Genomic DNA, 18,950 nt, shown 5'->3' with positions numbered 1-18,950 from the left:
TTATTCAGTAGCCTATTCCTAAATCTGAGACTATGAAAAAAAGGGAATTAGCATCTTTTCTCTAGAAATGCCGATTACTTTCATATATTCAAGCAGACAAAGAATAAAAGGGTTCCTCTCTATCTTCTCTCTCAGAGTATCCTCTTTGAGGACAGGAAGTATGCCTTTTGTCATCTAGTCCACACTTAGCAGAGTGCCTGGAAAAACAGTAACTGTTCAGGCAATCCTTATTGGATGTATGAATCCATCTGAAAACCATTGATTGCTTCTTGTGTACCATACAGTTTTTAACAGAGAGGAGAGAGAGCGAGAGCCACAGGGCCAGTCTTCAGGAAGCTTGAAATCTAGTAGTAAAAAACAAGGAGAGATGGATAAAGCTAGTTGGAGGATCTTAAGTCCTCCGCTCTCCTCAATGGTTTTATGATAAGAATATTGTAGTTTTATTGCAGCAAAATGATTTTAAAGCTTTCTTTGATGTCCTCCCTTTATGCTCTTACTTACAGGAAGCTTTGGAATGGTCTGGTACATGTTTTGGCTTTTGGTGTCTTATGAGAGTCCTGCAAAGCATCCTACTATTACCGATGAAGAACGTAGGTACATAGAAGAAAGCATTGGAGAGAGTGCAAATCTTTTAGGTGCAATGGAAGTAAGAACTTTATTATGGTGTATATTTCTATTCTTATTCCCCATGCTACCTCCATTCAACCAGCCAAATTAGTTTATGAGCTTTTATTCAACAAAATTAATTGATATCAATCATGGTTTTCAAAAATCCATCCATATTCCATGAGTTATTTATGAATGCTTACTACTTCCTCTGTCTGTAATTTCTTGTATCATGCTTTATCTTTTGAGAATCTTACAGTTTGCTCTAGATTATAGTAATGACTACAAATATGATCAAGTTTTTCTAAAGCCATTTGATATTATTTAAATATATTCAATCAATATTTGTTCATATTAAAATACAGGACATTCCAAATCACCAAATGTCTTCAAAGGGATATTTTATTGATTGAATATTTTAAATGTGCGTTTTATATGTGCATGATTATATATGTGATCTAGGAACCGCTCAATCAAGAGTTGTTCAACAACAGACAACTGGCACAAAAATATTCTTAGCATAATTTAGCGACTTTATTAATAAAATGTCAGTATTTTTTTCCATTTTTTATCATGAAGGTCAACTATTGCAAAGATAATGGGAATGCATTTTCTGATTTGAATTTGGTTTCTTAGAATCTGCCTAATGCAAACACTTTAGTCCATATGAAATGAGTACACCTAAATATTAACTAATGAATAGTCATATGACATTATATTAAATAGAGACAAAAGCTAGTTAATGATTTGGTATAGTTAGATCCTGTAATTCAGCAAGCTCATTAGTAACTCAGTGTCTTTATGCTGTGTGTTTGAGGGACTAGGCCTTGGTTGGAGAAAGTGATGATCCATTATGCATCTGCTTCTACTTTCTGCAAGTTGATTCTCCCTCCCTATTTTGAATCCAGCCTCCATTCGCTGTGTGTGGCTTATCTTTGACATCTCATTCTAGAAACAAAAAGTTTGTTACACGTTATTGTTGAGCTTGGTTTAGTTTTCAATAAAAAGTCCATTCAGAAGTTAAACATCAGTAGTTAAGAACAAAGAAACCAAAAATCCTTGCTTCCTGCTTCCTGAGCTGGATGGGCTGGCATTGGAATTTCCTTCTACGGATGGACTGTTCATTTCTTTCTTGTACTGGCTATTCACAAAACAAGTTGTGGGTGTGCAGCTGTGAAGTCAGGGGATTGGCAGGATGCTCTGCTGCTCCTACCTGTCATCACTGTGTGCTTGTTATTGGTCATGACAGTCTATTCTGAGTCACGTCATCCATATTTCAGCAGAGCGGAACTGCTCGTTGTGATTTTCAGACGGTTTCCTTTTGGAAATGGATGGCCAGGGCTACTTCCCTAGGTGTCTCTGGTAGGGGAGAACCACCAACCTTTCAGCCAGTAACCTAGAACTGAACTATTTATGGCACCCTGGCACTTACAGCAGCAGCTGGGAAGGGGAAGGAAAGGTAGGCGTATGTGCGGTGAGTTGCATACTTCACCATACTTATTCAGTCTGTGAGCTGAGCAAATCGTCCCAGGCTCTGAGCAATATGAAGTGCAGCTGCAGGAAGATTGAAGGAAGGTTTATGAACAGCCTGTGATAGGCAGATCACACAACCTTACTGGCTGGAAGCCAAGAAGACCAGAAACACTAATGAAGAGCAAAGACTACAACTTTCAGTGCGTATTCTCGACGTAAAGAAAACCCAAATCCTCACAACGGGGACAATCAATAATATCATGATAAAGGGAAGTTCTCAGTTGTTTCATGATACTTGGATCCACGATCCTTGCTTGTGGAAGTAGCAGTAAAGAAGTCAATGATATATTGAATTGGGCAAATCTATTGCACAAGACCTATTTTTAAAGTGTTAAAGAGCAAATATGCCACTTTGTGGACAAGGCCTACCTGACCCAACCCATGATCTTTTCAATGGCTCCTTATGTATATTAAAACTGCAAGAGGAATAAGAAATACTACAGAAGAATTAGTGCATTTGAATGGATATTGATAAAGAATATTGAATATAACATGGACTGCCACAGAAGAACAAACAAATTTGTTTGGAAGAAGTACGGCCAGAATGCTCTTAGGACGAAGGATGGTTAAAATTTTGCCTCAGGTAGTTTGAACATGCTATCCTGTCCAAACCAGTTCCTGGAGCAAAGTGCTTGGTAAAGGACCCATGAAAAAGGAGGCCCTTGACAGAATGGGTTGAAACAGTGGCTGCAACAATAAACTCAAACAGGAAAGATTTGGAGGCTGATTCAGGAAAAGGTAGTAGTATTTTTTTCTTCTGCAGTCTTTTTCTACTACGTCGGTTGCTATCCGTTGAGACCAACTCAGGGACACCGAGTGGGTGCAGAAGCAAGGTTGAAAGATCTACTTCAAAAAAACCAACTATGGCAAGCCTCTTGAGCACAGCTCTACTATGAAAACTCAGGGTTTTAGATCTATGTACATATATTTGTAGGTTTAGTAAGGCAGAAGATGGACATTGGACCTCCACTCAAGTACTTACTCAATGCAAGAACACGTTGTTCTATTAAATTGGCATTCCATGATGCACATCTTTCCAACACGATCGCTGAAGACAAATAGGAGCATAAGCACATGTGGTGAAGAAAGCTGATGGTGCCCAGCTATCAAAAGATACAGCATCTTGGGTCTTAAAGGTTTGCAGATAAACAAGCAGCCATCTAGCTCAGAAACATCAAAGCCCGCATGGAAGAAGCACACCAGCCTGTGTGACCACGAGGTGTAGAAGGGACCAGGTATCAGATATCAAAGAACAAAAAATCACATCAGTGGATTCCCACCTTCACGATAAGGTCACTGAAGACAAATGTGTGCATAAACAAATGTGGTGAAGAAAGCTGATGGTGCCTGGCTATCAAAAGATATAGCATCTGGGGTCTTAAAGGCTTGAAGATAAACAAGCGGCCATCTAGCTCAGATGCAACAAAGCTCACATGGAAGAAGCACACCATCCTGTGTGAACACGAGGTGTTGAAAGGATCAGGTATCAGGCATCAAAGAACAAAAAATCATATCATTGTAAGTGTGGGTGAGTGCAGAGTGGAGACCCAAAGCCCATCCATAAGCAACTGGACACCCCCTTTCTGAAGGGTTGCAGGGAGGAGATAAACCAGTCAAGGTGCAAGGTAGCAACGATGAAACATGTAACTTTCCTCTAGTTCTTAAATGCTTCCTGCCCACATTATCATGATCCCAATTCTATCTTAAAATTTTGCTAGACTAGAGGATGTACACTGGTACAGATAGAAACTGGAAACACAGGGAATCCAGGATGGATGATCCCCTCAGGACCAGTGGTGAGAATGGCAATACCTGCAGGGTGGAGGGAAGGTGGGGTAGAAAGGGGGAACCAATTACAAGACTCTACATATAACCTCCTCCATGGGGGATGGACAACAGAAAAGTGGGTGAAGGGGGACGTTGGACAGTGTAAGATAGGACAAAATAATAATAATTTATGAATTATGAAGGGTTCATGAGGGAGGAGGGAGTGGGAAAGGAAGGGGGGGAATGAGGAGGTGATATTAAGGGCTCAAGTAGAAAGCAAATGTTTCGAGAATGATGATGGCAACAGATGTACAAATGTACTCGACACAATGGATGTATGTATACATTGTGATAAGAATTGTATGAGCCCCCAATAAAATGATTTAAAGAAAAAAAAGAAAACTCAGGTTTTTTGGAGACGGAATCAATGCCAGGACAACTGTTTGGTTTAGTATGTATCTCCCATAACTGTTTATTCTGAGTATGGAGTCCATGAAAAATTACACATTGCAGTTCACATTAATATCTCTTTATTTTGTTTAAAATGAAAACATTTAAATTTAACATGCATATAGAAGAAAGGACAGATCATAAACAACACTTTTCTGATTTTTATAAACTTAGTATACCCATGAAAGCCAGTACCCAGTGGAATGCTTCCACAAATGCACCACTCTGGCTCTTAGTGATTGTTAAGGCACTAAATTAGAAACTTTTAAATTTGATGAAGTGCTTTACAACCAGAAGAATAAAGATTTCTGCTTGGTAGAGATTGTCTTGCCCTGCATAAAAGAAAGCCCTTAACAGGAAAAGTTATTTACTTCTAGTATTTCGAAGTCACTTCCTGGAAAATCGTAATGCTATATTAATACGACTACATTAATAATTATGGAATATAATGCAGCCTTTATATAGCCGGCTATTTTTATCTTCTTTGATATAAATGTATTCATCTGGTACCATTTTCTGGGAACACATTGAAATGTTGGGGAAATAGCACTTTTAAAATTCATCTATACAGCTGTAAAACTGCACATTTCTCTTGCATGCCACAGTATTCATTTATATACAATTTTGACAGGTTTGGGGTTTTGTTTTGTTTCTCTTTTGAATTATATGTACCTGTGGCGGTACAATATAACTTTATTATATTGCTTTTGAAGTGTTCTTTTAAAAACTTAATTACAGCCATAAATTATACTTGTAATTTTGAGAGCTTACCTTGAAGAACAATGACAACATCTGTCCCAAAAATGTCTTGCTGCATTCGTTACTAACCTGGATAGGTCAAATATTCCAAGTTAGCATTTAAATGAAGTGGTTTTATTCGCATCCATTATTAACCTGGATAGGTCAAATATTCCAAGTTAGCATTTAAGTGAAGTGGTTTTATTTTACTGTTTCATCCTCAGGTGGTATTTTTTTAATAAATCATTTTATTGGGAGTTCATACAGCTCTTATCACAATTCATCCATCCATCCATTGTGTCAATCACATTTGTACGTATGCTGCCATCATCATTTTCAAAACATTTTCTTTCTACTTGAGCCCTTTGTTTCAGTTCATTTCCCCCCTTTGCCCACCCTCTCCCTCTCATGAACCCTTGATAATTTATAAATTATTGTTTTGTTCATGTCTTACACCAACTGCTGTCTCCCTTCTCCCACTATTTTGTTGTCCATCCCCCTGGGAGGGGCTTATATGTGGATCATTGTGATCAGTTCCCCCTTTCTCCCACACCTTCCCTTCTCCTCCTGACATCACTACTCTCATTACTGGTCCTGAGGGGTTTATCTGTCCTGGATTTCCCATGTTTCTAGCTTTTATCTGTACCAGAGTACATGGTCTGGTCTAGCCAGATTTGTAGAATTGGAGTCATGACAGTGGTGGGGAGAAGGCGTGAGGAAGAATTAAAGAACTAGAAGAAAGTTGTATGTTTCCTCAGTACTATACTGCACCCTGACTGGCTCATCTCTTACTTGTGACCCTTCTATAAGGGGAATGCCCAATTATCTACAGATGAGCTCTGGGTCTCCTCTCCCCCTCCTCATTCACATAGATAGGGTTTTTTTGTTTTGGGTCTTTGATGCTTGATACCGGATCCCACTGACACCTCATGATCACATAGGCTGGTGTGCTTCTTCCATGTGGGCTTTGTTGTTTCTCAGCTAGATGGTCGCTTTTTTTTATCTTCAAACCTTTAATATCCCAGATGCTATATCGTTTGATAGCCAGGCACCATCAGCTTTATTCACCACGTTTACTAATACACCCATTTTGTCTTCAGCAATTGTGTCTGGGAAGATGAGCATCGCAGAATGCCAGGTTATTAGAACAAAGTGTTCTTGTTTTGAGGGAGTACTTGAGTAGAGGCCCAATGTCTGTCTGCTGTCTTAATACTTAACAAATAAATATATGTACATAGATCTATTTTGTTTAAAGTAAAGTAATTGAGAAATTGTTCTGATATACAAGAGACAATTTAGACATAGTAGTCTTAAAAATAGTGGATTTATATTTGGGAATATGCAAGATCTTTAAGTACACTAAATAAAAATTTTAAATAGCTTTTAATGAACCAATCATATTTAGGTTGTTGAATTTGAATGTAGCCTAAATTTTATAAATTTCAAATAATTATGAATATCATAAATAACTCATTATGATGGACTCATAGATAGCATGCTAGATAGATAACCTCTATCACCTAGCTGGGTTCATTTTTGAATTTTCTGAACCTTGCTTGTTACCCATTGGCTATCAAGATAATTTATTTATAGATGGAGAGTGGAATCCTGCATAAGTAGGTTCTGGAGTTACTGCTGCATCTTTTATTTTGTCATCACTTTCTCTTCCCAGGTATATTACATTTTCAGAAAGTTTTGGGGAAAATCTTTTTTTTTAATCATTTTATTAGGGGCTCATACAACTCTTATCCCATTCCATACACACATCAATTGTGTTAAGCACATTTGTACATTCATTGCCCTCATCATTCTCAAAACATTTCCTCTCCACTTAAGCCCCCGGCATTAGGTCCTCATTTTTCCCCTCCCTCCCCGCTCCCCCCACCCTCATGAGCCCTTGATAATTTATAAATTGTTATTTTGTCATATCCTGCCCTGTCTGACTTCTCCCTTTACCCACTTTTCGGTTGTCCGTCCCCCAGGATACCTATGAGGTCCCTGATTTGACAGTGAATTTTAAGTGATCACTAAAATAAAACAAAAAACATAAAATAAAAACAAACACAAAACCAGTACTCTAGATGTCTGTATTTTGCTGTATTAGAAACATGTAACTTTGCGTAGTCTGAATGCTGGAACAATTTCATCAGTGGAGAAGCTGATGAACTGAAGTTTTTCAGAAGCTGTTGATTGTTTAGACATCCTGGCCTGCAGGGACTATTGGAATGAATGGCTTGCTACCATCCTACAGCCTCCTTATCTCCAACCATACTCATCCTGAAGATGTGAAATACTGTTGTACCCACTTAAGTCAAACAAAACAAACTTTAATTGATCAGAATCATTCTCTTTTTGGGATTGCAGAAATTCAAGACTCCTTGGAGGAAATTTTTTACATCTATGCCTGTCTATGCAATAATTGTGGCAAACTTCTGCCGAAGCTGGACTTTTTACTTACTGCTTATTAGTCAGCCAGCATATTTTGAAGAAGTCTTTGGATTTGAAATCAGCAAGGTATGTGTGTGTGTGTGTGTGTGTGTGTGTGTGTAGTTATTTAAATAGTGACCTACTTTTGCAATATCTAATTGAATAAGTTCTTTTTCCCAAGATTTTATCTTCTAAGTTTTATGAATATTCATTCTCTTATTTTCTGCTTATTCAATAAAATACAACTTCTGGGAAACATTTGGTGCAGGAAATATCTATAACACAGAACTAGTCCCTGCTTCTGTGGGGCTGACATCCCAATTATCATGGATAGCAGTATCACCTTCCTGTAGATAACTATGTCTTTAAGTCTCAGGCCTATAACAATATCATCATAAGGAAAAAAAATTCCATTCTAACAAAATTATATTCATATCATTATAAATCTAGCTCTTTCTTCTTCATTTCCAATGCTCTAAGAAATCTGTTTAGAAAAAAATAAGACAGAAAGATAGAGAATTATATCCAGAAAATGTCTTGTACTGATTCATTCAATTTAGCAAGCATTTATTGAGCATAATATATTAAGTTTTGTGTTACATTCAGACGTAAAATATGCTCTGTCCTCAATGACTTTAACAGCCTGGTGGGGTAGTTAAAAAATAAGTTACTAATTATAGTGTAGATTTTTAAGTGTCACAGTTATATATGCCTATGGAAATGTAATACTTTTGAGATATTTAGATAAAGAGAAAATGAAACAAAATACTCTTTTCTATAGAAGCTTGGAATGGATGAGACATTTTCAGATCCATGAACAACCTTGTCTGGTTGGCCACTGGATGGCTGTCATCCTTTCTACTTAACACATGGTGAATCCGAAACTACGGAAGGCATTTAATTTATGGAAGATCATGCTGATAATAAATGACATAATCAGAATTAGGCCCAGATCCTTTGATAGATATTTAAATTCTTTGCACTGTGCCATTCAACTTCATTTAAACCATATATTCAGTCAAGCATTTAGAAAGTATTTATCAAATGCCATCTAAGTACTAGGCCTTTTGCTCAGCCCTAAATACACTTATCGGTAATGGCAATAGCTTTACCATTTCTCTTGATGTCTTTGCACAAATCCAGCTGGGTTCACTGTTCATATTATGCCTATACGTGAAAGACTATCCATGTCCTGGGACTAAAGAAAATCCAAGTCTAGGAGCAGCTATTCTAAGAGCCCTTTTGTCATCCCTGTTTCTAAGGAAACTGTTTCCTCCATCACTAAGAGGAATGGCTGCTGCAGGCAGGGCTCTTCTCTCTGGAACTAATCAAACATTGCAGGGCACCCTTAGAGAGCTCTCAGAGGTGTTACACTGCTCAACAAAGGCTGCCAGAGGTGTTAGTCCATTTCCATAATCTAGGACGAATGCGACACTGAGAGGCTATTAATAACATCAGATATCACAGGGATGAAGGGGGGGATTGAAGCAACCTACTGATGTTAATAAAACTGTGTGGTCACTCTGGCCTTTTGGCTTCAGTTACTTGAAAATACTTGAATAAAAGCAGTGACAGTTCGAAAAATCTAATTATAATAACCAGATGGGTTGATTTAATTCACCTGTTATATTTTTAACTAAAATCTTGGGTAAATAGATTTATTTGAAGGGTTTAAATATAGTAGGAAAATACCTCTCATGTGAAAATGTTTAGAGTTAGTGATGAAGGAAGAGAGCGTGAGCTTTGGAGCAAAGTTATGAATCCAAGCTCCAAAACACACTATCAGTACATAGTCTTGGGAAATATCCTCATCAATTATCAGCCCTAATAGTGATGAGGGAAGAAAGCATGAGCTTTGGAGCCCAGTTTTGAATCCAAGCTCCACAACACGTTATCAATACATAATCTTGGGAAATAGTCTGGTTAATTATCAGTCTTAATTTTCTTATCTATAAAGTAATGGTACTAATGCCTTCTTTCAAAGCTTTAGCAAAATTCAAGTGAGATAAAATATGCACATGAGGGTTCTTTTCTACCTGTGTCAGATTGGGGATCTACAGACAAATCACATCATTTTGGCTTAGTACGCAGTCCAGACGTACTGGCTCCATTAAAGCAGAATTCTAGCACTCATTACCATTGACTCGATGCGGACTCATGTCGACCCTATAGGACAGGGAGGACTGCCTCTGTGAGTTTCTGAGCCTGTTCCTCTTTACACCGTAGAGAGTCTGTCTTTGTCCCTCAGAGAACCTGGTGGTTTTGAACAGCTGACCTTGGGGGATGCAGCCCAACACATAGCCACTGTGACATCAGGGTCCTTACAGATATATAACCAGTGCTGATTGTAATATGCTTAGCTCCTTAAGAATGGCATATCAAGGAGGAAGCATATGCTAGAATTAACCAGGAACTGGATTGTAGGAGCCAGACACAAAGAAGAGACACTCATTCACATCCAGCTTCAGATTTGAGAGACGACAATAGTGTTCCATGGCCACTCTTGGCCCTGGGAATCAGCCAGGTTTCTGAACCAAATAGGGATCGATAGAGAACAAGGAAATCTAGGCGATGACCCAGAGAAGTAAAGAAGAGGGTGAGCTAAAGCCTCAGAACCTGGGTGTTTTATGAAGAATCAAGCAGTTAGTTATAGATTCAAACTTGAAGCCTATGCTTGCAAAGCCTTAAGGAGGCCTGGTGGCAGAATGGGTTATCCTTTGGGCTGCTGACCACAGGGTCAGTCATTCAAACTCACCAGTCATACTTGGCGGACTGACGAGGCTTTCTTTTCCCATCAAGATTTACAGCCTGAGAACCCCACACAGGCAGTTCTAGTCTGTCCTGCAGGGTCATTAGTCACCGGAGCTAACTTATGCCAGCGAATGTTCTTTTCTCCCAATATTGCCTGAGCAAACAGTTGTGCAGGTATCATGAATTATATGGTAAGAAGATTTTGATCATTCTGATCTTGTGGCAAGCGATTACTCATAGTACACCCAAAGCTGAGAATACAGTTGAGTACATTTTAGGAACTTTTAAATGTCTACTAAGATCACATGTAGAATATGTTTGTATATTGCCTAAGGACACAGGAGTTTCAATATGCTCAAATGTCAAATCAATGGGCTAAAATATCCCCAAATTTATGTCTATTCAGCTTCAATTGTTAGCTCTTTGCATTTCTCATAGAGCTTGGCATATGTCTTTTTGCTAAGGGAATAAATCGATGAAGTCATCAAATGTTTCTTTGAGTAGATAGTAAACAGCAGAGAATATTCAATTTAAGGACACCTGAGAAATCACAGATTCTTGATTAAAATATAGTTCAGTTACATGGCCTTAGGAAAATCAAGTCATTATCAACCTTTTATTCTGGTGTTGCTGTCAGTTAACCATTGGACTAGTAACCTCAAGGTTGGAAGTTCAAACTCACTAATTGCTCCTGGGAAGAAAGAAGAGGCTATTTGCTCCCATGAGATTTATGGTTGCGAAAACTTTGGTTGTTTTGAGTCAGAACTGACTTGATGGCAGTAGGTTTGAGATCTTATTATAAATGTCACATGCAGTTCTATGAAAATTCTAACATGATGCTTTCCTGAATGATTTGAAGATTTCCTTTCATAAATTAATTACTTTAAAGGTCCTTACTGCAATTAAGGGTAAAGAACCACTTTATTTTTTCCCCAAGATGTTTCACAAAAGCAGGGGTGTTTGGCCTCATGTTAGTGAGCTTACAGCTTTATTTGGGTCATATTTATTGCATTTCTAAGTGCCAGGCTTTCAGCTGCTCTGAGTACATTCACGTATATTGTCTGGTTCTATCTGATTTGTATCTCTCCAACAGCAGTGGTGCCTCACACCGAGAGTAAGAGCTGGGGTTTGGGATTGGAATGTTGTTGTGCCATCAAGTCGGTTCTCACCCACCGCGACCCCATTGCACATAGAATGATTCCCTGCTGGATCCTGCACTCTCTTTAAAATTGTTCCTATGCCTGAGCCCAGTGTCAATCCATCTCCTTGAGAGCCTGCCCTTTGTCTCTGTCCCTCTACTTGACTGAGCAGGATGTTCTTCTCCAGGGACTGGCCTCTCCCAGAGTAACGGACACAAAACGTGGCTCTGACAACCACTGACCCCTTCTAAGTGTCAGTTTCCTCATCAATAAAATGGAAGTATAATAACAGTAATCTCCACGTGGGGATGAAGAGACAAGTAGATTACTCCAAGCTATTTTAGGGCTTCACTGCTTCAATTAAACCTCACACTAACCCAACTCCATGAGCACTATTCTGGATATGACTGTAAAATTAAACAGAATCATTGTTTCAATCTTTCACTAATCTAATTGGAAAGACATAAGTGTACACAACAGTAGTGTCCATGTCACATGCCAGGAACATTTCACCACGGTGCACCTTAGTTAGAAAATCCCTACATTGAGTCCTACATTACCAAGTATTTGTATGTAGTAATAGATGTTTGAAATGCATTTCCCTCACATGTCCTGCTTTCATGGTTCCGAGAAAGGTGTCTTTCACATAATTAATAGTAAAAATAAGAGCACGTGTTGAACAAATGGTAGTTGGCTAAGTTTTAAAATAAGCTGTTTAGTTGAACATTAATATAGAGATGATATACCACTGTGTAGTCCTGTGACCAAGCACTGCTATTTGAAACAGGAAATGGTTAACGGAAGAATTGATCTGGTTTTTCTGTACTCACTGTATATAGAAATTAAAACGATGCTAGAAACCCATAAGATATGTGTGTACATTATATATTTAAGATGAAATGAAATGTTTTACTTTATTATGAATCTAAAAATACAACTGCTTCAGTTTTTCACAATGTATGTCTCTGTGCTCGCTCTCTTTTTCCCATTCCCTCTTTCTCATGGTCTACGCTCAGTTTCCTTCCCTCTCATCAACCTGTGAAAATATATGTGAAAATGTAAACTGGACACAAATATGAATCATTTTGTGATAAGATAAAGGATGGTGGATCCATAAACACTATTCGTGACTCAAAAACACAGTAATAAATAAGTATTTTCTTCTGGAAAACATAAAGGGGCCAAAACAAATTGACACTGCTTTTAAATTTTATCATATTATAGCTATTACTTATGGGATAAAGGCACGGCTTTCGATTCCCATAAGGAGTGACAGGCTTGGAACCCACAAGGGTAGGTCTACCTTGTCCTGCGGTGTTGCTATGAGTTGGCATTGGCTCAAAGGCAGTGAGTTTGGCTCGTGACTTTGAGTTACTGCTTATCCAGTGATGAGTACACAGTCATTTGGAGATCCTTTTTTCTTCTTCTTGGTCTGTACGGAGTTCATGCTGGATTCAGAAAACCAAGATTATGAAGTGATTCACATTTGAATGCTCATTTATATGGCTCTCCTTGCTTGTCACCAGGTTGGCATGCTGTCTGCTGTTCCACACTTGGTCATGACAATCATCGTGCCTATTGGAGGTCAGATTGCGGATTTTCTAAGAAGCAAGCAAATTCTTTCAACTACTACCGTGAGAAAGATCATGAATTGTGGTGGTATGTATAAAATGGCATTAAGTCCATGGTTTTACTTCATTCAGCTCTTAGCTACATAAATGAAAACATTTTAAGTATGTCATAGTATATAGTTGCAATTAAAACTGTGCTTTATTTATTTAAAGTCATCCCCCAGCTCACTTCAAACTCCTCATTAATCCATAATAACTTATCATTTTTATTCTTTGTGAATCACTTGATCCTTCATTCATCATTGAAACCTTTGGTTGCTTTTGTTGTTTTAATACTATTAGGAAAACCAATCATCATAATTGGTAATCATCCAATATTGTGACTAGTATTATTTGACATATAGTCCCTGCAGTGGAATTGCTAGACCAATAGGAATGGCTGTTTTAGCACCGGAGGCTCATTTGTACCATGTACATGGGTTTCTCAGTTGTTTCCATGTGTTCGTTCGGGCAGGTTTTGGAATGGAAGCCACGCTCCTCCTGGTCGTGGGCTACTCCCACACTCGAGGGGTGGCCATATCCTTCCTGGTCCTGGCTGTGGGGTTCAGTGGATTTGCCATATCTGGTAAGATTTTTTTTTTTACCTGCAGTGTCTTCAGTTTTAGCTTATGATAGCAGATATATTTCCTACTTTGCTCTTCGGTATTTTAACTGTTGAAATGTGTTCTCTGCATACTTGAGTAAGAAAAGGAAAAACTAAAAGTGATTTAGATTTGATCCCACTCACTTTTCCCTGTGAATTTCCCTCCTATTATACCCCCCTAACCAAAAAACAAAAACAAAAGTAGCCTTAGAACATTTTCTCCTCCCTGTGGAGGAGAATTATTTAAGCCATGTGATAGGTGAACACTGGGTGAGAACTTAGACCTCACTCCATTCTCATCAGATCCCTGAGCTAAATCATCAGAACATAGGGACCAAGCACATGCTCGGTGCTTAGTCCCTTGTAAGGAGTTGTGGTGAGTACAGTAGAGAATATTTTATAGGCACTTATTTCGAAGAGGTTTCAGAGTATCTGAGTGAAAACTTATGTGTGTGTGTTTCAGGTTTCAATGTTAACCACTTAGATATTGCTCCAAGATATGCCAGTATCTTAATGGGCATTTCGAACGGTGTTGGCACATTGTCAGGGATGGTCTGTCCGATCATCGTTGGTGCAATGACAAAGAACAAGGTAAGAGAGAGCAAATAGATATTCAGCTGTAGAGGATTCTCTACCATGATTGGGGAAATAGTTAATATATCTTTGGCAATCTTTCACTGGGGCAGTAACCTCACCTCTAAATAAGGAAGGTGATCAGAACTCAGGAGAAAATATCTCCCTAGCAATTCTTCTCAACATCTTTTAACATTTTTTGGGTAAGCTCCTGGTATGGAGAAGATCTTCTTACTGTTAGACTAGCAGGAAAGACGGGCAGAAGCTTTCTGAGCTCTCTCTATAAACCTCAGTAGAGACTCCTTTGCAGTTACCGATGGAAATAGCTTTTTATAACTTATCCGCTTTTACATAGTTTCACAATCAGAGTTTACCAGAAGATAATAAAAGGAGTAGGCAAAATTGATATTTAAGTCAATGGAAATTAAAGGAGAGATTATGATTTTCTAAAAATTAACAGACCAAATATATATTTGAAAACGTATTTCAAAACTTAAAATTTTTAAAATTCAATAATGAGAATCATGATATCTTAGAAAGTTATGTTTTATTGGCATTTGGTTCATTTGGCCAGAATTTAGGTTTCCCTTTAAGCTAGTGTTTATGAAGAAATTGATAACGATGTTTTCAGTGAAGATGTAAAGCTTTCAATGACATGGAGTTTGCTCTTAAAATGCTGCTTTTCCTTACTGCAGTCGCGAGAAGAATGGCAGTATGTCTTCCTGATTGCGGCTCTCGTCCACTATGGTGGAGTTATCTTTTACGCAATATTTGCCTCAGGAGAGAAGCAACCCTGGGCAGACCCCGAAGAAACAAGTGAAGAAAAGTGTGGATTCATTCATGAAGATGAACTTGATGAGGAAACAGGGGACATTACTCAAAATTATATAAATTATGGTACCACTAAGTCCTATGGTGCCACAACACAGGCAAATGGAGGTTGGCCCAATGGATGGGAAAAGAAAGAGGAATTTGTACAAGAAGAAGTTCAAGACACATACACCTATAAGGACCCACATGATTATTCATAACAAAGCTAACGGATGGATTTATTTTTAGTGTTCGTGATTAAATTAATTGTGATTGCACAAACACTTTGAAAAATGTGGTGTAAACATGTAAACATATCAACCTGGCAAGTCTTGCTGTAAAAATGAAATCAAAACAATCCCATGAAGTTACCATCAAGTGCAATCTGTAGAAGTTGTGAAACCCATCATTTCCATTCCAGCCATCCGTTCTTGCATTTGTGATTGACAGGTTGACTGGTCAAAACTGTACAAGCAAGTAGTTACTCATTGGGTCCATGGGAGCTAAAACTCATCACCATTTAATGAAGCACAACTAACGCAGGTGGCTCATTCCATATCACACAAAAAAGTTAGGAAGCCAAAGCTAATTGATTGTGAAAAATGCACTTATATATTTGTTACACTGTTGCAAGATATCACACAAACATCATGCTTGACAAAAAGTAAAACTCTCATGGTTGCTGCATCAGACATTGGCGACTTTTATGGCGTGTCAATCACCGAGTAGGACTCTGTCTCAATTGGAGAAGTATATCGTGAGCTAGCAACTAGCAAGGTGTCTTGAATAATTACTGAGATTATATGATGTGAGATATTTTGTTGGACTTCTAAAAGGAGTATCTTACAGTGTTTTATATGATATGCTGGGCACAAATATTTATTTCTGTGAAAAAGACCTTACAAAGTGAGGGGTATGGCTCACATTCTTCCATTCATTTACCTAACAGTATAAAGCACTCTACATTTCAATAACATCCAACTTTTCATGTAGCATATCAGATAACTTTTTTGCAAAAAATATATTAAAAATAAATAGACTTCAGTGTATTTTTTATTACAACTTTGTACTGGTTGTAACTTGCATTAGGAAAAAAGATATATACACCTTTAAGAATCTAATAAAAATTACTAATGAGATATAGCCCTTAAAATGCAATATTAAAAACAAAGACACTATAAAATCATTTAGACATCTTTCTTCCTTAATAATTAAATGCTATATGAAACTTGTGCCACAGAGCTATATGTAATATGAAAAGATTAATTTAATAGAGCTGGTGTAAGTAGAAAACTTGAATATTTAAAGTCCCATTTAAAAGATATTTGTTTAAAATATATAAGATGAGTAATTATATTAAAGTTATATCTATATATCATACATATCCATGCACAGAAACATACTAAACAATCTTCACACAAAGCCAAAAATAACATACACCTAACGTTGGGTTCGGGGACTGCAATTTCTACTTTCATAGAGTCATAGAATTTTAGATGGGGAAGAGGCATTTTGCTTGTCATTTCTTAATATAACTCAACAGGAATTGCAACATTTGTGTACCAAGCAATAAGTGCAATGCATAAAAGTTCCTGTCTGTATATTACCTTCATTTTGCTTATGGTAGCTGTTTGGGTGATTGGAATGATTCCTTTTTCATTTTAAAAAGTTAACATCAGCTCGCTTTAATGTTCTGAAATGATACTACTGCATTTCCCAATTCCACCCTGAATATTCTTGGTGTACTTAGTTGCTCTTCCGGATATCTGATCTGTTCCGTGTATTGTGCTAGTGACTGGAGCCCTGCTACTGCAAATATACAACATAAAGTTTGTTACAAACATGCAAGCCATTATTGACCTTAAGAACAATAAATCTTTTGCTTTGTGTCTCAAAGTGATGTAATGTGGTCATAGCTTTTGTTGTGTTGAATGAAAAGGTGTGGACTGTCATTTTCATTGCTGCAAAAGAAGTGTTAATAAAATGCTCTATTTACCTTTTTGTAAAAAAAAAGTAGATTCATTTGGGCTTATTTGATTTAGTTTGTAGTCTTTACATGAATTGAGCTTGTAGATATGCCCCAAACAATGTCTTTTCTTGGGGAAAACAGCCTGTTTTAGCAACTTGAAATTTAATGGAGGAACATGATATTCTTTAGATTGCACAGAACGTAGTTCTGTAGAAAGTTTTAAATCAAGATGTAGGTTTCTAAGTCTAGCACTATCTTTCAACAATAGCTCTCTCATGACTGCTGCTAAGCATAAAGACTAAAGTAACACACAACATGTCACGTCAATGATACTGCCTAACACGGATCACACACATGCCCTGTCCTGGACCCTGGAGCAGTGGACAAGCCTGTGGAACACGGATCTCCTCTAAGATCGGGGCCTGGCCACCTGAAATAGAATTGACTGGACAGTACCTATAAAGCACCACAATGACTTTCCTTACTAGGAGCCTCTATTTCCAGCTCATAAGTTAAGGAGCTAAAGCCCAGATTGTTGAAATAACTTTCCCAAGGTAAAATAGTACCATGGCATTCCATGCTAATGTTTTTGTCGAATCTTCAGGCAGTGAGCAAGTTATCCAGATAGCCAATAAAATATCTGTAGTGGATTCCACACTTAGCAGATTCACATAATGGGAAGATTACAATTATATAGCATTCACGTGTGAGGCTGGGAGAACTTTGCTGTTTCAAGGGATTTATGCGATGATTTAGCTGACTCCCATAATTTAACAAATGAGGATCAATAAGGGGAACTCCTGATCCAATCAAGAGGGCATAGGCAATCTTCTGGATCTGGAAATAAATGGTTATAATTTGCCATGTTTTAGTTTTTTATATTTATATTATTTTTTCACCAAGTAATTGTATCGAAGGCATTCATTAGATGAATTATTTATTTATTATGAACCCTGGGGGCACATGGGGGACAAGTTGGGCTGCTAACTGCAAAGTAAGGAAGCAGTTTGAAACCGCCAGCCAGGCTCCCTGTCCTCCCCAGTCAGGGTATGTGGGAAGAAGAGGGGAGAGAACATGCTTTCTCTCAGTCTTCTCCACAAGGACACACAGCCAGGGACCCCACCTAAGTCCTCAGGAGATCATCATGCCACCTCCACGGACCTTGGTGACTGGAATGCAGTTCTCTACACTCAAATGCTACAAAATTCCATCACGTGAAAGTTCACATCCCGCTTCAGAAGGTTGGCCTGATGATATCTCCGACGACGACCACTGGCCAAGCTCACGTCCTTCTCTCTCGATCCTGTGAAGTCATCACTCTCTCCTCCTCATTCTCGCTCCCTCCTTCTCATCCTAGCTCTTCAGCTTCGTCCTGATTAGCATCGATCTAGAAGTTTGAAATGTGCAAAATTTGCAAAATATATTTTCATACACAACCCTGTTTTTCCTTCCCAGATGCCTTACAGATAGCAAGGCCCTTTATTATTCTTCCTTCTATTTTCTTTGCAAAAGACTGGGGTCTCAGGATGTGATTAACTTCAGAAAGAGTCCCAAGTAGGGAAAGGGCTAGGATAGGGATCTTTTGTTGTAGGAAGACTTTATATTCTGTTAAATCACATTGTTGCTCTTCTGACTGTAAAAGTAGTACTTGTTTATTGAGGGGCTTAGAGAATCTTCATTAAGTAAAGAAGAGTATTAAACATAACCAAAAAAGTCTGAAAGTAATCAATAATTTCACCCAAAGTTAATTACTGCTAACATTCACAGAATTTTCCTATGAAAAATGCACAGAAAACTCAGAATACTTTGTCATCTAAACATTTTAAATCATACTGGTTTCTACTGTAACCTCTATTTTCCATTAACAGAATATCATGTAAATGTGAGGGTTTCAAAAAAATTGGTATCAAGGTAGAGCCAAAAGATAGTGGACTTTTTCCATGAACTTTTTGAAAGCCCTTGTAGTTTCCTAT

General features: G+C 37.9%; 1 protein-coding gene across 1 annotated transcript in view; it reads left to right on the top strand.

The window, feature by feature from the left end:
• Positions 1-16,908, top strand: part of SLC17A6 (solute carrier family 17 member 6) — a 51,065-nt gene extending 34,157 nt beyond the window's left edge. Inside the window, exons 7-12 of the mRNA XM_004711606.2 lie at positions 504-646; positions 7,459-7,608; positions 12,938-13,070; positions 13,497-13,607; positions 14,089-14,216; positions 14,894-16,908. Of these exons, the coding sequence (XP_004711663.1) occupies positions 504-646; positions 7,459-7,608; positions 12,938-13,070; positions 13,497-13,607; positions 14,089-14,216; positions 14,894-15,229 (1,001 nt within the window). The 3' untranslated portion in view covers positions 15,230-16,908. The remainder of the gene's footprint in view (positions 1-503; positions 647-7,458; positions 7,609-12,937; positions 13,071-13,496; positions 13,608-14,088; positions 14,217-14,893) is intronic.
• The last annotated feature ends 2,042 nt before the right edge of the window (positions 16,909-18,950 follow it).

This window comes from Echinops telfairi, unplaced genomic scaffold, assembly GCF_000313985.2.
Source record: "Echinops telfairi isolate 266 unplaced genomic scaffold, ASM31398v2 ScPeMD7_60;HRSCAF=208, whole genome shotgun sequence".
NCBI lineage: Eukaryota > Metazoa > Chordata > Mammalia > Afrosoricida > Tenrecidae > Echinops > Echinops telfairi.
Note: the sequence above shows the minus strand (reverse complement) of the source record. Positions and strands in the feature narration are given on the sequence as shown.